This window comes from Tachyglossus aculeatus, chromosome 1 (genome assembly GCF_015852505.1).
Source record: "Tachyglossus aculeatus isolate mTacAcu1 chromosome 1, mTacAcu1.pri, whole genome shotgun sequence".
NCBI lineage: Eukaryota > Metazoa > Chordata > Mammalia > Monotremata > Tachyglossidae > Tachyglossus > Tachyglossus aculeatus.
In genome coordinates, this window is record NC_052066.1 from 60621133 (window position 1) to 60646771 (window position 25639).

Here is a 25639-nt window from a genome sequence, read left to right on the forward strand (position 1 = left end):
CACTGACCACGACAGCCATCATGGTCTTTTAGTTCATTCATTCAATCATATTTATTGAGCACTTACTCTGCGCAGAACTTTACTGTGTAAAGAACACCAAAGTAAAGAAATCTTGCATTATGCAATTCCCCTGTGCCCAACACTGCATGATAATAATAATAATAATGGCATTTATTAAGTGCTTACTACGTGCAAAGCACTGTTCTAAGTGCTGGGGAGGTTACAAGGTGATCACATTGTCCCACGAAGGGGCTCACAGTCTTAATCCCCATTTTACAGATGAGGTAATTGAGGCACAGAGAAGTTAAGTGACTTGCCCAAAGTCACACAGCTGACAACTGGCGGAGCAGGGATTTGAACCTATGACCTCTGACTCCAAAGCACAACCATTTCTACCATCACCGTATCTAGAAAGTTGTGTGTGGTTGAAAGGATGTCCCTAATTCTACCATCACATTCTACACAACACACTTGGTGAGAATACATGTTATACAGAACTCACTGCATCTGGGTACATTTACGCATCTGAATTCCTTTAACTTTTAACCACCAACCCTTTTCCTCCTATTTCTTCTAGATGTTTCATTGTTATTATTTTTATTTAATAAAAATGACCAATTCCCAGCTCTGTCATCTGTCAGCCTTCCAAATTGTACCAATTACTTCCTGGTAGCCCTTCAAAACATCAGAGAGGTGCTGTACAATATTTAAAATAAATCCACCAATGTACAGATAGGAAAATACAAACAGGTTTAGCATTACTGAGTCTGTGCTCTACTGTGTTATAAAATCTGGAACTCCAGAAAGGAATCCATTAGGGAAATGAAATGCCACAAGTTATTACGACATCAACTCTAACAGGCCGAGTCACTGGCTTACAGTTGGGATATTTTCATTTAAAAAAATACAGCTGGTGATCATAATATGAACACAGAAAATTGGAATATTTTGCAATTCAAGGGCCCCTACTTGACTTGTGAACTTCACAAAAAATTTTATATGAACTAAATCCAGGAGAAACAAAAAGTTTATTTAATAAACCCCAACAAAACTTAAAAAACCACACTTCTATGACAACTTGGTAGGGCATCCTAAATATCACACAACAGGTGTGATGCGAGAAGGTGGAGAAGCTGATAGATGGGAAGTGCTCCCAAGTCAATTTACAGTCAACAGGCCCATAACCCTGTACTAGCAAAAACTTCTTTCCATTGTTTTAGAGAAAAACTTCTGCTTTTAACCCCATGATCCTCTATGTTCCCCAACAACTAATTTAGAATCTTAAAGGAAGGAATGCTTGGGAATATAAGTGTGTAGTGAAAGCGGCATATCTTAAAAAAATTCAAGCAATAGCCTATTACTAGTAAATCGCTTTATAATTAAACCATCCCCAAAATAGACAAACCCCATGGAACCAAGGAGGATTTTTGTCAGCAGGCAGGAAGAATGAATTGTTGGGGAATGACACAAAAGTACATACAAATGCCATACATCATCTTCAAAAACTGAATTGTACTTTCCAAGGGCTTAGTAAAGTGCTCTGCACATAGTAAGCGCTCAATAAATACAACTGAATGAATGAACAACCAATACTGAGTGCCTAGAAAATGCAGAGCTCATAGGATTTGGCTTAAGGGCTTTGTTTTGCCTCTCCAAATACTACTAAAGTCCAGTGCTTGTAGAAACAGAAATAACCTTTGTTCATAAATGAAAAATAGGAATCATTAAAGTGATAGTGAGGGCAATGGCATTTGATAAGCACTAACTATATGCTAAGAACTGGGGCAAATATAATGCACTCACCTCCCCCTGACCCTTTATATTTTGTTACTGTTGAAAATTAAAGCTTGAAACTGCAAATTCAACATTTTTGGATGAGGAAAATTCAATGGGGTCCTCTTGGTTAAGAGCCATAACAGCACCTTAACAAGAAGAGTTTTGAATTCAAGACAGAAAAGAGAAGACCAAAATGTTGGACATCAAGGGTTTTCTTAAAACTGAAGTTACTTTTTCATAATGTCTGTATATTTGATGGGTGACTATGGTTCAGAATTTTGTCAATATGCACTACGTCATTTCACCATCCTTATCTGTCATATAACACGCACTATGTCATTTCACCATCCTTATCTGTCATACTCATTTTCAGGCAGGTCAAGAAAGAAATATAGCTTATGCAACTGATGGTCAGAAATAGAATTTGTGCACCTGATTAACACTCCCCTATGAGAGATTTCAGAACTACTATGAATAGAAAATATGCAATAAAACTGCCCAAATGTGGGTCGGCTGATGCTAATGGAAATCCCTAGAGTAAATTATCTGACCAAGCCAACTAAAAAGCATCACTAAAAAGGGGTTCTAGAGTTTAAGAGTATACAAATATCATCTAGGGTTATTTAACTGCAATCTTGCTAGAAGGAAGAGGACAAATTGAAGGACCTTTTAATCAATTTTCAACTACCCCTAAATGTAATGGACATTTATCTGATTGATTTGATCCAAGGAAACAGTCCAATTCACTAATTCACAGAAAAAAAAATCTATTTAGGGGAACTAAAATATCCAGAATAACCATCTGCTGGAACAAAAACTGAGTAGTTGCCTAATTCCCACTTCCCTTTGGACAATGTAGACCTGACTCATGTCCTGAGGAGGACAACTGAGTAAGCAAAGGGATATGGACTAGGTAGCCAATAAATCTGAATATCTTACAAAGAAGGAATAAGCTTCTTAAAATACAAAGCAAATTTCATATCAGAAGAATAGTCACAAATTTACTGAGTCAAAGTGTAGTACTGGAAGCTAAGATGTCCAAGTTGCTATGACAGTTCTGCCACTTACTCATTGGATTCTCTGGGAAGCACTGTGGGTGTTTTGGGTTCTTTTTCCGTACACAAAAGGGAGGACAAATAAGTAAAGCAATTGGAGCCAATTGGGCACTTTGGCTCTGCAGTACCCTGCAGCCCCATTCCCAAGCCAGAACGAACACCCTGCTCAGATTTCCACCTCACCTTGACCCCTCCCCAGGCAGCCTGGTGGGGTCAGGGATAAGATGGCCCCCAGGCTGGCTTGAGAACACCAAAAACCCTTCGGGTATGGCGTCTGGCCTCCCAGGGCCACCAAAAAAGGGCAAAACACAAAGCCACCAACTTGTCTCTACTATTGACCCCCACCCAGATCCAGAGGACAGATCAGACAAAATTTTTTTTATCATATTTGTTAAGCACTTACTATGTGCCAAGTACTCTTCTAAGCACTGGAATACACATAATAATGATAATAATAATTTTGGTATTTAAGTCTCTACTGTGTGCCAGGCACTGTACTAAGCGCTGGGGTGAATACAAGCAAATCGGGATAGACACATTTCTTATTCCACATGGGGCTCACAGTTTTAATCCCCATTTTACAGGAGAGGAAATTGAGGCATACAGAAGAGAAGTGATTTGCCATTCCCTGTTGTATGACCTTGGGCAAGTCACTTACCTTCTCAGTGCCAGTTTCCTCATTTGTAAAATGTGGACTCAATACTTATTAATCATCAGCATTATTATTATTACTATTAATCAGCACAAATGGGAAAGTGGATCTTGACTATATAGGCCACTTTGAAAGCCTGGCAGAAATGGCTCTCATCTACATTGACAGTCAGTTCCCTTTCTCACTGACCTATAAAGAGGCTAAGACAGATCTGAAGTAGGACTGAGAGGAAACTCATCTTTTAGTGATCACCTTGTGGCCTCCCAACTTAATAAAAATATGGGTGTTCTCAAAGAATAGAGCATCAGTTGCTTGGACAACATTGATACATACCACTTTTATAAACTGTGCATGAAAAAATCTGAAACACAAGTCAGCATCTTCGTAATTAGATATCTGGATTTTAAAATCTTTTACACTTGGATTGTGACTTGTCCACAACATGGCCAAAGGATCTTTATATGGAAAATGACCAAGTTAGTATTCCTCCCTCAGGAGAACATTCCACAGCTAGAAAGATACTGAGCAATACAAATCTTGCCATTAAAAATGTTTCTTTTCAAAACATTCACTGACCTGCTGCGATCCATCTCCATTCACTAAATGTGGCATCATGGCTACCTCCCCATTCAGCAACGGTGGCAGTTCCAGAGGAATTTGGTCGGTCATCATCATTGTGACGTACATTCATGGAGAATTTTCCTCAACTGACTTCCTACAGGTAAAACAGAAGACTTTAATTAGTTCTGTGGGTTGTTTATTAAAGAAAAATCATACAAGGTTCGTCAATTCCCCCACAGTGGCACGTACCAGTGATCCCAGTTTAAAAGGATAACTGAAATGGAAGTAGTTTTATTCAAGAATACATCATTACTACTGACACCCTGGGATTATTTTTCCTCAAGGAATCCAACTACAAACTAATCTCCCTGAAGAATGGAATTCTTGATGTTAACAGCACAGGTTAGAAATAAAACTTTTTAGTCATGAATATTAATCCCTTCACATAGTGATCAAAAAAAAAAAAAGCCACAGTCAGTTTACAGGACTTTGTGAGCTGTTTTAACAAGCAATTTAGTACTCCCAGGATACCAATCAATGTGTTTATTGAGTATTTACTGTGTGCAGAGGACTAGGCATTTGGGAAAATACAAGAGTTAACAGACACAACCCATGCAGATAAGGGAAAATAGTAGTATCCCCAAGTTGAGTGGGGATGAGGTGAGTATCCCAAGTACTTGAGGGTATCAAACCAATGCTCCACTAAAGGTCCAGTGCAAGGCAGATCCTGTCTTCTTTACCAATGATTTTCCCCAGAAATTTCAAGCACATATTTCATTTCTCCATCCAGAAAAGAATGTCAGCTTTCCATTAGAAATTTCAGATTTCTCTCTCTCAAATCCCCAGTCAGGGAAGTATGTTAACCCACGAATAGTAACAATGTGGACAGCAGACATACCACAATGATACTCGCTTTCATTATCAATGTTTTTTATGTTTGTCTCCCCCCATTAAAGAGTAAGCTCGTTGTGGGCATGGAATGTGTCATTTCTTAATTCTGATTTTTCTACTCTTGGTGCTAGAGTACCGCACCAAATGGATATTGAATAAATGCAACTACAACTATTACCTAAACTCACTCAGCCATCTCCACCATCTAATGCTGTTCAGGAAATAAGCAGGGTTGCATATTTATATAATAATGAAAATAATGATTGTAATAATAACTGTGGTGTTTGTTAAGTGTTTACTATGTGCCAAGCACAGATCTAAGCACTGGGATAGATACAAGGTAATCAGGTTGAACAGAGCCCCTGTCCCACATGCAGCTCACAGTGTTTAATCCCCATTTTACAGATAGGGTAACTGAAGAACAGAGAAGTTACATGATCTGCACAGCAGAGCTGGAATGAGAATCCACATCCTCTGACTCCCAGGCCAATTATCTTTCTACTAGGCCAGCTGCTTCCAGTTTACAATGGAATCCATTTACAATCCAATTTACAATCCATTTACAATGGAAACTGCTAAATTTGACACTCAAAGGCTACTAGAAAGCAATTTTATCCATGACATCTAAATTAGAATAACCAACCTATGGTTTCAAGTTTCTTAAATGATTCCGTTTTGGTTTGCTCTTCAGAAAAGGGGAATTTAGAAATTGAGAGTATTGTTAGGTTGCTTTAGGTCTCTCCTTTTGATGATGCAAAGCCAAGAACAATCCAAATGGGCCACAAGAAGGGGGGGGGGTACTTTACTAAGAATTTTTACACTATCTTTACTATATCCCCATTTTAGGAAGCTAATTATTTTAAGTGCTACACAGGGAAGTCTTTTATGACTAGGGTAAGTACATTCTGTAACAGCAAATCTTATAATTCACTGTTAACTGTATCATCCTGCTGTTTTATGCAGCAATAACGGAGTTTCCTAATGAATAATATTGGAAACCTAAAATCCCAAAGATTAATAAGCTTATCCCAGAGAAAGAAACACATTCTCAGTTAAAAATTAGTTTTTAAACACACCACTGGTTGGTGAAACATTATCAAGATGATTTTTCTACTCTTGACTTCCATTTCTCCACTTCTATCTCTTGAGATAGAAGCCCCACTTAGGACTTTCCACATTCATATGCTGCCCTCTCCCCTTTTCATGACCACATGGGACAGGCTAAACTTGCCTATCACTGCATATAGAGCTCTGCAGCTTATAGTGGAAATGCTCTTCAAGTTCAGAGAAAATGGCTCTAGAAGCAATGGGTTTAGTTCCTTTCTGGTACCTAGGGAGGCATGGCCTATTTCCTTTAGATATGAAATCCCTGTGAACAATGGTATGGTGTGAATCTTCCAGATGGCTGAATTATTAATTGTTCTTCACTGATTACAACAAACAACAAGAGAAAACGTTGCTCCAGCCACCTGTGCTTCTGACCCCATTCCCCCTCATCTCATGAAATCTCTCGCTCTGTCCCTTCTCCCCTCAACTTCCATCTTCAACCGCTCACTCTCCACTGGTTCCTTCCCCTCTGCCTTCAAACATGCCCACGTCTCTCCCATCATAAAAAAACCCTCTCTTGACCCCACCTCACCTTCTAGTTATCGCCCCATCTCCCTCCTACCATTCCTTTCCAAACTCCTTGAACGAGTCGTCTACACGAGCTGCCTCGAATTCCTCAACACCAACTCTCTCCTCGACCCCCTCCAGTCTGGCTTCCGTCCCCTACATTCCACAGAAACTGCCCTCTCATAAGGTCACCAATGACCTCCTGCTTGCCAAATCCAACGGCTCATACTCTATCCTAATCCTCCTCGACCTCTCAGCTGCCTTCAACCCGGTGGACTACCCCCTTCTCCTTAACACGCTATCCAACCTTGGCTTCACAGACTCCGTCCTCTCCTGGTTCTCCTCTTATCTCTCCGGTCGTTCATTCTCAGTCTCTTTTGCAGGCTCCTCCTCCCCCTCCCATCACCTTACTGTGGGGGTTCCCCAAGGTTCAGTGCTTGGTCCCCTTCTGTTCTCGATCTACACTCACTCCCTTGGTGACCTCATTTGCTCCCACGGCTTCATCTATCATCTCTACGCTGATGACACCCAAATCTACATCTCTGCGCCTGCTCTCTCCCCCTCCCTCCAGGCTCCCATCTCCTAATGCCTTCAGGACATCTCGATCTGGATGTCTGCCCGCCACCTAAAACTCAACATGTCCAAGACTGAACTCCTTGTCTTCCCTCCCAAACCCTGCCCTCTCCCTCACTTTCCCATCACTGTTGACGGCACTACCATCCTTCCCATCTCACAAGCCCGCAACCTTGGTGTCATCCTCGACTCCACTCTCTTGTTCACCCCTCACATCCAAGCCATCACCAAAACCTGCCAGTCTCAGCTCCGCAACCCTTGCCAAGATCCGCCCTTTCCTCTCCATCCAAACCGCTACCCTGCTCGTTCAAGCTCTTATCCTATCCCGTCTGGACTACTGTATCAGCCTCCTCTCCAATCTCCCATCCTCTTGTCTCTCCCCACTTCAATCCATACTTCACGCTGCTGCCCAGATTGTCTCTGTCCAGAAACGCTATGGGCATGTTACTCCCCTCCTCAAAAATCTCCAGTGGCTACCAATCAACCTACACATCAAGCAGAAACTCCTCAACCTCGGCTTCAAGGCTCTCCATCACCACACCCTCTCCTACCTCACCTCCCTTCTCTCCTTCTACAGCCCAGCCTGCACCCTCTGCTCCTCTGCCGCTAATCTCCTCACCATGCCTCGCTCTCGCCTGTCCCACCGTCGACCCCCGGCCCACGTCATCCCCCTGGCCTGGAATGCCCTCCCTCCCCACATCCGCCAAGCTAGCTCTCTTCCTCCCTTCAAGGCCCTACTGAGAGCTTACCTCCTCCAGGAGGCCTTCCCAGACTGAGCCCCCTCCTTCCTCTCCCCCTCCTCGCCCTCTCCATCCTCCCCACCTTACCTCCTTCCCTTCCCCACAGCACCTGTATATATGTATATATGTTTGTACGTATTTATTACTCTATTTATTTATTTTACTTGTACATATCTATTCTATTTATTTTATTTTGTTAATATGTTTTGTTTTGTTCTCTGTCTCCCCCTTCTAGACTGTGAGCCCACTGTTGGGTAGGGACCGTCTCTATATGTTGCAAACTTGTACTTCCCAAGCGCTTAGTACAGTGCTCTGCACACAGTAAGCACTCAATACGATTGATTGATTGATTGATTGAAAATAATCACACCCGTATTATGTTCCCCACAAAAGGCAAAAAGGGAGTCAGCCTGGCCTAGTGGAAAGAGCATTAGCCAGTAAGTCTAAGAAGCTGGGTCTAATCCCAGTTCTGCCACTTGCTGCTGTACCTTGGTCAAGTCTCTTAATTTCTCTGAGCTTGAGTTTCCTCATTTGCAAAATGAGGATTCAAAAGCTGTCCTTCCTCCTACTTAGACCAGAAGCCCCAGGTAGGACCTTATTATCTTATATCTACCCCAATGCTTAGTACAATACTTGGCGTATTGTAAGCACTCAACAAATACCATAAAAACCACTACTATTGTTAATTTCACAATTCAACCACCCATAGAATATTAACTAAGAAGTTACTCTTGATTGGAAAAATGCATATCTATTCTATATTATAATAATAATGCTAAGAGAATAGATTCGGAGTTAAGTATATTAAGAGCATTCCATTTATTCATGATCAAGAACTTTTTAAGCCCTCTTACCTTATACAATAGCTTTACGCAAAGCTGAGGGTGTTTTATTAAGTTTTCCAAAGCCTAATTAGCAGCAAGGCAAATTCGTCCAAATTTTTAAAAAGGCCCCCAAACTTCCAGGCATGTCTATTAATGTGTTCTGTATCACAAGGAAGGATTTGAGTCTTTCATTTTGCTGGAAATGACATTTCTCACATTGTTGGAACACACTGGACAGTCCAGTGAATACTCTACTCCCCAAAGTGCTTAGTACAGTGCTCTGCACACAGTATGTGCTCAGTAACTACTATTGAATGAATTAATGTCCAGTCGGCTCCAAGGGGTCCTATTATTCCACGAATGCCAAACTTGCCAAAACATTATAAAAATTGTGATATTTAACCTCTTACAATGTGCCAAACACCATACTAGGTGCTGGAAAGGGGAAGAAAGGTGTAAGCTCCTTTATTCAATCATACTTATTGAGTGCTTACTGTGTGCAGAGCACTGTACTAAGCACTTGGGAGACTACAATAGACACATTCCCCGCTTACAATGAGCTTAGTCTAGAAATTAATGTAAATAGGGCAGGAACTGTGTTCCAAGCATTTAAAGTACTCTGCTCAAAAGAAGCACTCAAGTACCACTGACTGATCTATTGACTAAAGATTATGAGGCAAATTGGAAGTTGCAATATAACCCACTAAGGATTGTCTATTTCCTTTAATCAGGAATATATGGATACTTTTATAATAAATTTGGTTTTTTACACCATTAGGTTGAGGAGGTTTTCTTGGTTGAAGAAAGGAGGTTTTCTACACTAACAGAAGGTAGGTTGTTCAAACTGTAAACTGGAATAACACACTTCCAAACTGTTGACAGTAAAAGCAGGTTAATTCAGGCAACATTTTCCGTGTGTGCTCATCAATCATTCAAAGATGACAGCTTCCCTAAACTGAGCCTTCTCGGCTTTGACTGTTAATCCAGACAAAAAGCACACGTGTCCTCAATTCATTCCTGGCTCATATGGCACTTCCCTGACAAGACTTAAGGAGTTGCAAGATTGACAAGAGCCATCATAAATGTGTTGAGAAATAGCTAATAGGTGATATCATCTGAATCTGGAAATACCATTCTAAAACACTTGTCGCAATATGGCAAAATAATTTACTCTAAAAAACACCTCAGAATACTGTATGCCACTACATATTTTGCTTCAAGCTTCAAATGTCCCAAGAATCACTGGGATGCATGCTTCCACTGCAAGATGGCATTTCTCTGCATTAGCAATAAACTTCAAAAGAAAATACAAATCTTGTAAAAGTTTAAGAGGTACAGTGGGAGGATTAATCAGTCATTCACATGCTAGCTTTGGCTGTGATTTAAACTACTCAGCAGATTATAGTAGCTTCTGCAGCCTCTGTATCTGTAAACTCAGGACACAAAATATTTAACAGTAATATTCAATATTAACAATATTTATTTAGCCCTCATGATGCGCTAAGCTTCAGTTTCAACACCAATCTTCATCCCTTCTTGGATTTTAGACCTGTTTCCCATTTCAAAAGAACAAGTTCTTTCCAAGTTTGTAACAATCACCTGTTTCATATTATTTTCCCTCATAATCAATAATAATAACAATAATAATATTACTACTACTACTAATAATAATAATGGCATTTGTTAAGCACTTACTATGTGCAAAGCACTGTTCTAAGCACTGGGGGGATACAAGGTTGTCTCACACTGAGGGGATACATGGTTGTCTTCATCCCCATTTTACAGATGAGGTAACTGAGGCACAGAGAATTTAAGTAACTTGCCCAAAGTCACAAAGCAGACTGTGTGCCCATTGTTGGGTAGGGACCGTCTCTATATGTTGCCAACTTGTACTTCCCAAGTGCTTAGTAGAGTGCTCAGCACACAGTAAGTGCTCAATACGATGGCATGAATGAATGAATGGTGGAGACAGGATTAGAACCCATGACCTCTGACGACCAAGCCTGTACTCTTTCCACTGAGCCAATCAATGGTATTTATTGACTGCTTAAACACTGTACTATGCACTTGGGAGAATAAAATATAGACTTGGTAGACAAGTTCCCTGCTCACAGTGAGCTTACAGTCTAGAGGACTGTAACTACACACTTTAACCCCGTGAACCACGATGGCTTCATGCTTGGCCAGTTCTATTCTTTTGGTTAACAAAGAAAATGCCATGTGAGAATTTGTTGTTAACTTCCCTCTCTCCTAAGAGAACAAGGCTTTCACTACCTGGGAGAACAAATTGGAAGAGCAGAATTAGTTGAGACATGGGGCTAGCTAGATTGCCTTGGCTCTAGTAAATGTTTATGACAAACCAAATCAGACCTCAATTTGCTTTGACAAAAATCTTTGAAATAAAACCATTCAGAAAGGGTTTAGTATTTATACTTCTTAATGTGCCTGGTTTATTGAGAGGGGGATGGGAGAGGTGGGAAGGGAGAAGAGGGTGAAGGAAAGATAGTGGAAGAAGTGAAAGACATGAAAAATAATTTCCTCTCAAATAAGTTTGACAACCACAAAATCCTGTAGCAAATATACTTTTGGGGAATCTTTGGGTTTCTTGTGTCCAACTCATCTTCTTTCCCCACAACATTCCCTCTCTGAGGTTTCTTCCCCCTTCCCCATCCCATTGCTCTTTTAAAAAATCATTTTTCAATTTCCCATATCTCCTGTGCACCCTCATACAACCCCAAAGTTGGTAAGGAGGCCATACAGAAATGCTGGAATCACATGTCCTATGTGACTATATGCCATTAGTTGAAAGTACCTTCCATTTTCCCAAGTTTGCCATCTTGGTCCACCTTGTGCCGTTCTCCTAGTGAGCACTGTTAGCAAGGGCACAGAAGACTATTGTGTAGGCTGCACTAAAAAGAAATATCAAAATGACATCTGATTTTCCCCTCTCCAAAAAAAAAAAGATTTCCTTCCAACTTTGAATTGGCCCTTAAAGGTAATCCTCTTGACTCATCTTTTTAGACCTGGAAACTCTGAAAACAGCTGCAACTTCAGACCCACCCAGTGATGCTAGAAATAGCCTTTTGATAATATCCACTGAAATACCAAAATGAGGGTAACAATTAGAATAAAACAGGACAATACACTTCCATAAACAGCGGGAGAAACAGCCCAACGATGAATCAGGATTGCTTTTGGCCAACTATCTCATAGAAAGTGTCACTTTCCTTTCCATTTCCATAGGAAGCAGACTAGTGGAAAGCGCCCGGGGCCTGGGAGCCAGAGGACCTGGGCCATGTTTTCCCACTCCTCAAGAAAACTCCAGTGGTTGCCCATCCACCTTCGCATCAAGCAAAAAACTTCTCACCACTGGCTTTAAAGCTCTCACTCAATAACCTTGTCCCCTCCTATCTCACCTCACTACTCTCCTACTGCAACCCAGCCCACACACTTCACTCCTCCAATGCTAACCTCACTGTACCTCAATCTTATCATCATCATCATCATCATCATCATCATCATCAATCGTATTTATTGAGCGCTTACTGTGTGCAGAGCACTGTACTAAGCGCTTGGGAAGTACAAGTTGGCAACATTTAGAGACAGTCTGTCACTGCTGAACTCTCACCCATATCCTGCCTTTGGCCTGGAAAGTCATCATCATCATCATCATCATCATCAATCGTATTTACTGAGCGCTTACTATGTGCAGAGCACTGTACTAAGCGCTTGGGAAGTACAAATTGGCAATATATAGAGACAGTCCCTACCCAACAGTGGGCTAACCCTACCTTGTCCTCCCTCCTCATATCTGGCAATTACTCTCCCCAGCTTCAAAGTCTTACTGAAGGCACATCAGTTCCAAGAGGCCCCCTGACAGCCCTCCTTTCCTCTTCTACCACGCCCTTCTGCATCACCCTGACTTGCTTCCTTGATCCACCACCCCCCAGCCCCAAAGCACTTATGTACATATCTGTAATTTATTTCTATTAATGTCTGTCTCCCCCTCTAGACTGTAAGCTCATTTTGGACAGGGAATGTACCTGTTTGTTATATTGTACTCTCCCTCGTGCTTAGTACAGTGTTTCTGCACACAGTAAACGCTCAATAAATATGATTGATTAATCCGTGCTCCATTACTTCTCAGCTTTATGGCAAGTCATTTCACTTCTCTGGCCCTTAATTACCTCACCTGTAAAATGGAATTAAGATTTTGAGCCCCATTTGGGACACGGACTGTGTCCAATCTGATTTGTTCGTATCTACCCCAATTCTTAATACTGTGCATGGCACATTTAAGAGCTTGACATATACCACAATTACACCATAATTATTATTCACTATGACATGCAACAAGGGCACTTCTTCATACGTTATGGAATCAATCAATCGTATTTATTGAGCGCTTACTGTGTGCAGAGCACTGTACTAAGTGCTTAGGAAGTACAAGTTGGCAATATATACAGACAGTCCCTACCCAACAGTGGGAATCAGCACCTGGGCCATTTAGGAACTCTGTGGGTGACTCACATTGGATAAAAGTGATCCTATGGTAATTCCTTGAACAATGGGCAATCAAAGGGAAAACCAAATAAATCCTGGAGCACTTCTCATTCAATTGTGCTTTCTTCTGAACAGGAAGAATACAACCCAAAAGAGATGTCAGACTTCCTTTTACAGGAATTATGCTTAAAGTACATCAGGTAGACATAAAATGAGAGTAGTACTGAGAGTAGTAAACTCCAAATGACTACTTCAGAGATCTGCTTCCTGCACACCTGACCTACACTCTCACACCTCATAAAAGTACTTACCCTTACTCTCTTCCCCTCCCTCACCATCACCCTCAACCTCTCCTTCCCCTGTACTTTCAAACATGCTCAAATCTCCTGCTTTCTAAAAGAGCCCTCTCTCTCATCACCCCACAACTCCTCCATGCTACAGGTCCATCTCCCCACTCCCAGTTGTTATTAAAACTCCCCAAATGGGTCATATACACCCACTGCCTTTAACTTTTTCTCCACCCACAGCCTGGCTTTCAACACCATCACTCTACTGAGACTGTACTCTCTAAGGTCACTACTCTACACTTCCTAGTGAAGCAGTGTGGAATAGCGGAAAGAGCATGGGCTTGGGAGTCAGAGGGTTCTTCAGAGGGGTCGTGGGTTCTAATCCTGCCTCTACCACTTGTCAGCTGTGTGGCTTTGGGCAAGTCATTTAACTTCTCTGTGCCTCGGTCACCTCATCTGTAAAATCGGGATTAAGACTGTGAGCCCCACATGGGACCCCCTGATTACCTTGTGTCTATTCCAGCGCTTAGAACAGTGCTTGGCACATAGTAGACTGTGAACCCGTTGTTGGGTAGGGACCGTCTCTATATGTTGCCAACTTGTACTTCCCAAGTGCTTAGCACAGTGCTCTCACACAGTAAGCACTCAATAAATACGACTGAATGAATGAAGAGTAAGCAGTTAACAAATGCCAGTTAGAGTAAGCAGTTAACAAATCATTATTATTATTATTACCCCTCATATTGAACTTCAACATCTTGATACTCCTTGATCTCTCGACTGCTTCTGACAGTTGAGCTTCCTCCTAGTTGAAACATCAGCTTCATCAGGCCCTGGTCTTGCTGATTTGGGCCTGACCTCACTTCCTACATCTGATGGCGATCACTACATCTCAATTTCATTCACTGACTCCTCCTCCTCTCATCCTCCTGGGCTGGGTCCTACACACTCTATTTCTGGTCTCCATTCACTCTCTGGGAGAGCTCACCCCTCATATGACCTCCACTATATGGATAGATCTCAAATCTATCTCCCTAGCCACAGCCTTCTGTATCTCTCCTTGAATCCAGGACCTCCCACTTGGATGCCACACTAACACCTCCAGCTCAACCTGTCTAAAAAGAGAACTCTTCATCTTTCCATCTTCAATACACTCCTCCTCCTAACCTCATTTTAGCCAACAAAAGAGCAACCCAGCCTAGGAGAAAGACCATAGTCCTGGGAGTCAAGAGGCCTGGGTTTTAATCCTGGATCTGTGACTTGCCAGCTGTGTGACCTTGGAAAAGTCCCAACCTCAGACTGAGGTGGTTCCGTGCTCTGCAGAATGGGGATAAAATACCTGTTCTCTCTCTCTCTCTCTTTTACATCATGATCACAATGTGGGACAAAGATTGTTAATTGTATCAACCCCAGTGCTTGAGAAATAATAAGCCTTAAATATCACAATCATTGACACCCCTAACCTCCCTGGCTCAAAAGCTCACAAATTCCATGTCATCAATAATCAATGGTATTTTTTGAGCACTTACTGTGTGCAGAGCTCTGTACTAAGTACATGGGAGAGTACAATACAGGGTTGGTAGACACACTCCCCATCCTCAGTGAACTTCATCCATACTACACACTATTGCACAGATCATGGTTCCTGAAGCCCTGCTCACCCCACATCTCCAGAAAACCCTCCATTGACTTCCACGGTTTCTACACATCAAACAAAAACTCATAATCCACTTCAATGTTTCCCACCAACTGGCCCACCTGTATGCTTTTTTTTTAATGGTATTTAAGCACTTACAGTGTGCCAGAGTCTAAATCCCCATTTTACAGATGAGGCATAGAGAAGTGAAGCGACTTGTCCAAGGTCACACAGAAGACAAGTGGGGGAACAGGGATTAGAACTCAGATCCTTCTGACTCCGGGGCAAGTGCTCTTTCCGCTAGGCCATGGTTCTTCTCTCTTTACCTGTTAATCCCCCCAACTTGTTATCTTGCTCCCAAGCCAGTCTCATTGCCTTACCTAGCCCTGCACTCTCCCATCTCCATCCTCTCCCTCATGCTGCTTGCCCCGGCTTTGAACACCCTCCTTCCCCACACTTGGTACTCTCAGCAATCCCCACATTCAAAGCCCATTAAAATCCACTCCTCCATATGCCTTCTCCAATTATTCCCCAGCACCACAAGCCATATGAACCCATTAACCATCTCTAGCACTTTGAACATATTTGTACTTCCCAAGCACTTAGTACAGTGCTCTGCACACTAAGAGCTCAATAAATACGATTGAATGAATGAATGAATTTTTATCCTTCCTTACTGCTCATATATTTACTTGGTTAATTAAATCAATGGTATGTACCATTTGGTATCAATGGTACTTAAATAAAAGGTATTTAATTAAATCAATGGTATTTCAACAGTATTGCGCTTACTATGTGCAGAGTAATAATGATGGTATTTGTTAAGCGCTTACTATGTGCAAAGCACCGTTACAAGGTGATCAGGTTGCCCCACATGGGGTTGACAGTTTTAATCCTCATTTTACAGATGAGGTAACTGAGGCACAGGGAAGTTAAATGACTTGCCCAAAGTCACAGAGCTGACAAGCAGTGGAGCCAGAATTAGAACCTATGACCTCTGACTCCCAAGCCCGTGCTCTTTCCACTGAACCATGCTGCTTCTCTAACTGTACTGTACTAATTGCTTGAGAAGGCGACTTGTACTTCCCAAGTGCTTAGTACAGTGCTCTGCACACAGTAAATGCTCACTAATACGATTGATTGATTGATTGATTGATCATGGGTTCAAATCCCAGCTCCGCCAATAGTCAGCTGTGTGACTTTGGGCAATTCACTTAACTTCTCTGGGCCTCAGTTACCTCATCTGTAAAATGGGGATTAAGATTGTGAGCCCTCTGTGGGACAACCTGATCACCTTGTAACTTCCCCAGCACTTAGAACAGTGTTTTGCACATAGTAAGTGCTTAATAAATGCCATCATTATTATTATTATTATTATTGAGAAGGTACAACAAAGTTGATATATGTGATCCCTGCCCACAAGGAACTTATTGTGAGAAGCAGCATGGCTTAGTGGAAAGAGCCCGGGCTTGGGAGTCAGGGGTTCTAATCCTGGCTCTGCCACTTGTCTGCTGTGTGACCCTGGGCAGGTCACTTCACTTCTCTGTGCCTCAGTTCCCTCATGTGTAAAATGGGGATTAAGAATTGTGAGCCCCATGTGGGGCAACCTGATTACCTGATCACAAGCCCGCAACCTTGGTGTCATCCTCGACTCTGCTCTCTCATTCACCCCTCACATCCAAGCCGTGACCAAAACCTGCCGGTCTCAGCTCCGCAACATTGCCAAGATCCGCCCTTTCCTCTCCATCCAAACTGCTACCCTGCTCATTCAAGCTCTCATCCTATCCCATCTGGACTACTGCACTAGCCTTCTCTCTGATCTCCCATCCTCGTGTCTCTCTCCACTTCAATCCATACTTCATGCAGCTGCCCGGATTATCTTTGTCCAGAAACGCTCTGGACATATTACTCCCCTCCTCAAAAACCTCCAATGGCTACCGATCAATCTGCGCATCAGGCAGAAACTCCTCACCCTGGGCTTCAAGGCTGTCCATCACCTCGCCCCCTCCTACCTCACCTCCCTTCTCTCCTTCTACTGCCCAGCCCGCACACTCCGCTCCTCCACCACTAATCTCCTCACTGTGCCTCGCTCTCGCCTGTCCCACCATCGACCCCCGGGCCACGTCATCCCCCGGGCCTGGAATGCCCTCCCTCTGCCCATCCGCCAAGCTAGCTCTCTTCCTCCCTTCAAGGCCCTGCTGAGAGCTCACCTCCTCCAGGAGGCCTTCCCAGACTGAGCCCCTTCTTTCCTCTCCCCCTCGTCCCCCTCTCCATCCCCCCGTCTTACCTCCTTCCCTTCCCCACAGCACCTGTATATATGTATATATGGTTGTACATATTTATTACTCTATTTATTTATTTATTTATTTTACTTGTACATTTCTATCCTACTTATTTTATTTTGTTGGTATGTTTGGTTCTGTTCTCTGTCTCCCCCTTTTAGACTGTGAGCCCACTGTTGGGTAGGGACTGTCTCTATGTGATGCCAATTTGTACTTCCCAAGCACTTAGTACAGTGCTCTGCACATAGTAAGCGCTCAATAAATACGATTCATTGATTGATTGATTGATTGTATCTACCCCAGCACTTAAAACAGTGCTTGGCACGTAGTAAGTGCTTAACAAATACCATCATTATTATTATTATTATATCTACAGGGGGAGAACTGTATATTGTACAGTCAATTTTTTTAATGCTACTTATTAAGCACTTCCTGTGTTCCAGGCACTATACTAAGTGCTGGGGTAGACACAAGTTAATCGAGTTGGACACAGTCCCTGTACCACATCGGGCTCACGGTCTGAATCCCCATTTTCAGGTAAGGAAACTGAGGCACAGAGAAGTGAAGTGACTTGTCTAAGGCCTCACAACAGACAAGAGGTGGATCCAAGATTAGAAACCTGGCCTTTCTGAATCCCAGGCCCCAGCTCTATCTACTAGGACACACTGCTTCCCAATTGTACAATAGATTTAATTTGACTAGTCTGGTTGTAAATATTATGTCTGTCTCTCCCGTTAGTGTAAGCATGTCACTTGATTCTGAATTCCTAGCACAGTACCCTGAATCCAGTCGGTGCTCAATAAATATTAATACTACAACTATTTTCAAAATATGGTCACACACATTTTCCTGAAAAGCCCCAAAACATACGCAGATGGAAAAATACTGAATACTGATAAAATGAAACAACTGACGAGTGACTATGTGGATGTATTTCTTTTTTTATCTTAGTATACTTTTAACTTTGCAACTGAGTGCCACAGAGCTGCATGCACGAATAACTCTTGCCAAGGCTTGCCACTTAAATGGAAAAGGAGTGGTGATAATTGTTCATGCAGAAAAGCCTCTTGAGACATGAGCAGTACCTGTAGGTATGTACTCAGCTGGCTGGTCAAAGCACAAATAAGTCTGGAATTTGTCTTGTCTGATAGGTGTTCATTAGGGTAGCTAAATCACAGTGTCTGAAAGTTCTTACCCTTGAGGACAGTTTTACTTATGACCAATAACCAACATGGAAAATTAATTTGGAAACCCCAAAACAAGGTTAGTAATACTGACTAACCCAGGTTTAGGAAAGTGTTATTTTTTAAAAAACTGAATTAAAAATTGTTTTTATTAAATCAGTGCTATTTTTGCTAAATAATGCAGAGCAACTGAAACACAGAAAAGAAACATCAGATTTCAGATGTTTATTCTAATTCTTGTTGAAAACACCACTAGTAACTAGACAATATATAAATGTAAAGGACATACCCACCTTGAAAGCTAGCAAATTCCACTTAGAGAGTTATGGTGCTTATTAAGCACTAACTTACTGCCAAGGACCAAGGCTATGCATAGGGTAATCAGACTGACAGCAGTAGTAACATTAAGCATTAAATAACAACAATAATAATATTTAAGCACTTACAAAGTGCCAGACACTGTACTAAGCACTGGGGTAGATTCAAGCAAATCAGATTGGGCACAGTCCCTTGTTCCAAATCAGGCTAACAGTCTCAATCCCCATTTTACAGATGAGGTAACAGGCACAGAGAAGTGAAGTTACTTGCCCAAGGTCACAAAGCAGACGAGTGGCAGAGCTGGAATTAGAACCCAGGTCCTTCTGACACCCAGGCCCGTGTTCTACCCACTAGGCCACAGAGTTCTTACTTTGTGCAAAGGGCTACACTAAGTACAGGAGAAAATACATGGGTGAGATAGATACGCACTATTGCCCCATAATTACCGCCACCCCTCCCACGCACCCCCCAACCAAAAAATAATAATCCTCTCCCACAACCTCACATAATGAGTCTTATTTTACAAAGATTAACTAAAAAGGGATAAAAGGCGTAATGTAAAAAAATGCAGTTTGCAAACTTTACTACTCGGCCTAATATTATTATTTAGATGGACCCAAAATAAGCATTCAAACCCTGATAGATAAGATAGCAGAGGCTAGTATTCAAGTTGTTTGCATGAAAACATAACAGAAAATCAAGTAAGACACAGGCGACTTTCATCTCGGGAGGATGGTAGTCTGGCATATAAAAATCGAGCATTCCAGAGTTATGAGACACTAACCTCACACATACCCAAGCTAAGTTTGCCACGTACTTTGTCATAACAAAAATAGGGTAACTGAAAAGTCCACTGTGAGTCAAGAGAAATCCAGCTCTCTGGCTTCAGGAAATAGGTTTAAGAAACCATTTCTTTATATCTTTTGAGGATGGAGAGGGAAGGAGCCATTAGAAGCTTCATCCAAGATAATAACGTATTTGAAATTCTCAGATACAAGGCTACGCCACATCTTGTGCTCCAGAAAGCTGGGTAAGAGGTAAGGTAAGTGTAAGAGTACTCTGAAAAGCAGAGGGTGCTCTGATAACTGCTTCAGTACAATTTTTTTTTTTTAATTTGGAAGGCAACAGGACTGAGGTGTTAAAAACTTCAAACATTCACCAAAGTTGAAGTGGGAAGATTGCACTTCCATCGTATTCACATTATAGACATTATTTATTTGTATTAATATAATAATAATAATAATAATAATGGCATTTTTTAAGCACTTACTATGTGCAAAGCACTGTTCTAAGTACTGGGGAGGTTGCAAGGTGATCAGTTTGTCCCATGGGGGGCTCACAGTCTTAATCCCCATTTTACAGATGAAGTAACAGGCACAGAGAAGTTAAGTGACTTGCCCAAAGTCACAGAGCTGACAATTGGCAGGGCTGGGATTTGAACCCATGACCGGACTCCAAAGCCCATGCTCTTTCCTTTGAGCCACACTGTCTCCCCATCAAGACTGTAAGCTCGTTGTGGTGAAGGAAAGTATCTACCAACTCTGTTATATTGTACTCTCCCAAGCGCTTAGTATAGTGCACTGCACACCGTAAGCACTCAATAAATACTATTGATTGATTGATCTATGACACCATTTGTCAAACCCTGCACTTGAAATAAATTAAAACTAGAATTCTACCACATATCAATATTTTGGACTTCATGGTCTTCTGGATGAAGAATCACTTCCATTTAACGTTACCAGACGTAAGAAACAGGTTAGGTACTCAGTTTTCAGGATTCCAAACCACCAACCACAAGGTTTCAGATAAGTTCCATTAAATTATCGGTAGGGAACATACCAGCTAATTCTGTTGTATTGTACTCTCCCAAAATGCTTAATACAGTGCTCTGCACATATTAAGTGCTCAATACCACTGATGGATTACGGTTCTACAACTGCAGATATAGTGGCAAGGCAGTAGCAACAGGGAGGGAAGCAAAGAGTACTGAAAGGAGGAAGGGAAAGAGGAGAAGAAAGAGGGAGGTATCCAGCTGCCTCTTCATCTTCCTTTTCTTCGGTGGCAGGTACAGCTGATATAGTGTGGCTTAGTGGAAAGAGCAAAGGCTTGGGAGTCAGAGGTTGTGGGTTCTAATCCCAGCTCTGCGACTTGTCAACTGTGCAACTTTGGGCAAATCACTTAACTTCTCTGTGCCTCAGTTACCTCATCTGTAAAATGGGGATTAAGACTGTGAGCCCTACGTGGGACAACCTGATTACCTTGTACCTACCTCAGTGCTTAGAACAGTGCTTGGCACATAGCAAGCGCTTAACAAGTACCACAATTATTATTGCTACCACCAGCCCTGTGGCATTGAACTGGTCCATCCTGACACCAGCATGGCCTAGAGAAAAAAGCATGGGGCTAGGAGTCAGAGGACCTGGATTCTAATCCCAGCTCTGCCAATTGCTTGCTGTGTGACCTTGAACAAGTCAGTTAACCACTCTGTACCTCAGTTTCCTCAACTGAAATATGGGGATTAAATACCTGTTCTCCCTCCTATTTAAGACTGTGAGCCCTATGGGGGACAGGGACCTAATTGACTTGTACCTACCCCAGTGCTTAGAACAGTGTTTGACACATGCTTAACAAGTACCATAAAACAAATAAACACCAAACAGGAATTTCAGGCTTATGAATTTCTAGAACTGTGAGCTTCTAGCTACTCAGGAAATACCCACACATTTGGAGCCACCAGTGGCAATACCAGGTAAACTGCCCCATTCCAGGCTGCAAAATCAGAAGTGTTGCTATTAATTCTAAGAAAGAGCACTGAGCAGATGGGCTGATGGCCCCCTCCCTCCAGGCTCGCATCTCCTCCTGCCTTCAGGACATCTCCATCTGGATGTCCGCCCGCCACCTAAAGCTCAACATGTCAAAGACTGAGCTCCTTGTCTTCCCTCCCAAACCTTGTCCTCTCCCTGACTTTCCCATCTCTGTTGACGGCACTACCATCCTTCCCGTCTCACAAGCCCGCAACCTTGGTGTCATCCTCGACTCTGCTCTCTCATTCACCCCTCACATCCAAGCCGTGACCAAAACCTGCCGGTCTCAGCTCCGCAACATTGCCAAGATCCGCCCTTTCCTCTCCATCCAAACCGCTACCCTGCTAATTCAAGCTCTCATCCTATCCCGTCTGGACTACTGCACTAGCCTTCTCTCTGATCTCCCATCCTCGTGTCTCTCTCCACTTCAATCCATACTTCATGCTGCTGCCCGGATTATCTTTGTCCAGAAACGCTCTGGACATATTACTCCCCTCCTCAAAAACCTCCAATGGCTACCGATCAATCTGCGCATCAAGCAGAAACTCCTCACCCTGGGCTTCAAGGCTCTCCATCACCTCGCCCCCTCCTACCTCACCTCCCTTCTCTCCTTCTACTGCCCAGCCCGCACCCTCCGCTCCTCCACCACTAATCTCCTCACTGTACCTCGCTCTCGCCTGTCCCGCCATCGACCCCCGGCCCACGTCATCCCCCGGGCCTGGAACGCCCTCCCTCTGCCCATCCGCCAAGCTAGCTCTCTTCCTCCCTTCAAGGCCCTGCTGAGAGCTCACCTCCTCCAGGAGGCCTTCCCAGACTGAGCCCCTTCTTTCCTCTCCCCCTCGTCCCCCTCTCCATCCCCCCGTCTTATCTCCTTCCCTTCCCCACAGCACCTGTATATATGTATATATGGTTGTACATATTTATTACTCTATTTATTTATTTATTTATTTATTTTACTTGTACATTTCTATCCTACTTATTTTATTTTGTTGGTATGTTTGGTTCTGTTCTCTGTCTCCCCCTTTTAGACTGTGAGCCCACTGTTGGGTAGGGACTGTCTCTATGTGATGCCAATTTGTACTTCCCAAGCGCTTAGTACAGTGCTCTGCACATAGTAAGCGCTCAATAAATACGATTGATTGACTGATTGATTGATACCTAGACAGCAGCCTGTAACCCAGCCTTTCAGAGACCTAGGAGTCAGGAAAAGTTCTGAGAAACATTAAGTTCTTCTTTGGTGGCAGAGTATCTCACAATCATCTATGAGATTCATTTGGATTTCCCAATCACAGATTTCTGTAATTAGTCCCAAGGAAAAAGCAGATTTTTGCCACACTGAGCTCATTTGCGGTGGTAACCAGGCACATCTGCAGGGAATTTCACTTGACTTCTGAAAGTTAAATCTAATCATATTTGTTTCCCAGCAGCTGTTAGAAGTAAATAGGATCTGCTCCATTAATAGTTTGGCTTCAACTCACTTTTATGCCCCAAGACTTTAGCCATTTACTGTGAACCTGACCTCCAGGTTAGAACCGTATTGACAGTTGTTAGAGCCCTACATTGTGGGAAACCACATTCCAACATCTCCCATTCACCCTACAATAGGTATTCAAGATGGAAGCAATCAGCCCAAGAATAGCTTCAGCTAAGGAATTTCTGACACAGTGGAGATGTTGAACACCAGTAAATGCCATGTTCATAGACTCCAACTGCCCTAACTTCAAGATGGAAAAAGTGTGAAATGTCACTGTGAACAGGCTAGAAACCCCCTTCATAGTAATGATGGCATTTATTAAGCACTTACTATGTGCAAAGCACTGTTCTAAGCACTGGGGAGGTTACAAGGTGATCAGGTTGTCCCACAGGGGGCTCACAGTCTTAATCCCCATTTTACAGATGAGGTAACTGAGGCCCATATAAGTGAAGTGACTTGCCCAAAGTCACACAGCTGACAATTGGCGGAGCTGGAATTTGAACCCATGACCTCTGATTCCAAAGCCCATGCTCTTTCCACTGAGCCATGCTGCTTCTTGATACACACTTCATGCTTCCCTAGCTCGATACAAGTGAAGAGAACGGTCTAACAGGGGGCTTAACTTTCTGAACTGTTTCCTTAAGTACCACTGTGCTTAAAACTACAGCGGTTCCCTCACAAGAGATATAATTAATTCCTGGAGAAAATTTTAAAACAAGAACCTGGAGTGGTGTGGGGTTTTTTTCAAAACAATTAAAAATCATAAACATATGTTGGATACCATGGCAAGCCAGTTCTGTTATCTGACCATTAAAAAACTTTATTCTTTAAAAACTGGGTCTTGAAAAGGAGGCCGTTTTTTTTTTTCCTACATGACTGGAAAATCACAAGTGTTATTATTCATTTTAAGTACAAGCATTAACACCTAGTGAGTAGAATGTAACTCAAGCTTCCAGAGATGTAGGAGTCAGGAAAATACAGTTAAGCACAATATACTCAATGCGGCCAGTGTACAGCTGCACGGCTTAGGAAGTAGCAGTGTACCTAGTGCAGTCTAGCAGTCAGGAAACCTGGATTCTGATTCCAGATCCACCTCTTGGTGGCCTGGGCAATTTGAGGGCAAATCACTTAACTTCTCATTGTCTCAGTTTCCTCAGCCATAAAGTAGGAATTCAATACCTGCCTTCCCTCCCTCTTAGAATGAGGGACCAGTATGAGACAGGGCCTGTGTCTGATCTGATTATCTTTTAAGTATCCCATTCACTGGGTATGGTGCTTGACACAAACTAAGTGCTTAAATACAAGCACTTAGAAACATTGTGGCTCAGTGGAAAGAGCAAGGGCTTGGGAATCAGAGGTCGTGGGTTTTAATCCTGGCTCTGCCACTTGTCTGCTGTGTGATTTGGGGCAAGTCATTTAACTTCTCTCTGCCTCAGTTACCTCATCTGCAAAATGGGGATTAAGACTGTGAGCACCCGGGACAACCTGATAACCTTGCATCTCCCCAAGCACTTATAGTGCTTGGCACATAATAAGCACTTAACAAATACTATAATAAAACAAAAACAGATTTATTACTAGGACAATGGTCTTTTCACACAAATGTGCATATAAAAGTGAATTTACCATCAAAAGGTGAATTTACCATCTGTGATGTCCTCTTCCAGTGAAAAGGACAACTATTATATGCATATCAATCCCTACCTAACAAAGGGCTTACAGTCTAGAAGGGGGGAGACAATGAAACAAAACAAGTAAATGGGCATCAATAGCATCAATATAAATATAATTATAGATCAATACAAATTATTAATAAAATAAATAGAATAATAAATATGTACATATCCATGGCTCGGTGGAAAGAGCATGGGCTTGGGAGTCAGAGGTCATGGGTTCTAATCCCAGCTCCGCCACTTGTCGGCTGTGTGACTTTGGGCAAGTCACTTCTCTGTGCCTTAGTTACCTCATCTGTAAAATGGGGATTAAGATTGTGAGCCCCAAGTGAGACAATCTGATCACCTTGTATCCCCCCAGTGCTTAGAACAGTGCTTTACACATAGTAAGCACTTAACAAATACCATTATTATTATTATCAATCAATAAATAGTATTTATTGAGCACTCTGCGCAGAGTAAATTATTATGTTTTGGGGACACTGCAACATAGAGTTGACAGACACAATCCCTGCCCACCAAAGGCTTACAATCCTGAGGCACAAACAGACATTACAATAAATTCTGGGAAGCAGCAAGTCCTAGTGGAAAGAGTTTAGGCTTGGGAGTATGAGGACCTGGATTCTAATCCCTTTTTTGCCATTTACCGACTGTGTGACCTTGGGCATGTCACTTAATTTTTCTGTGCCTCAGTTCCCTCATCTGCAAAATGTGGATTCTAAACCTGTTCTCCCACATAGACTCTGAGCCCCATATGGGACCTGATTATCCTGTACCTACCCCAGTGCT

The 25639-nt window shown here is 42.4% G+C and overlaps 1 protein-coding gene across 2 annotated transcripts in view; it reads right to left on the reverse strand.

Annotated features, from left to right (window-relative positions):
* The window catches only part of FNDC3B (fibronectin type III domain containing 3B), a 423729-nt gene that overhangs the window by 355466 nt on the left and 42624 nt on the right, over positions 1-25639 (reverse strand). For both annotated transcript variants that reach the window (XM_038748752.1, XM_038748114.1), the window contains exon 2: positions 4060-4198. In XM_038748752.1, coding sequence (XP_038604680.1) covers positions 4060-4170 — 111 coding nt within the window. In that variant the 5' untranslated portion in view covers positions 4171-4198. The remainder of the gene's footprint in view (positions 1-4059; positions 4199-25639) is intronic.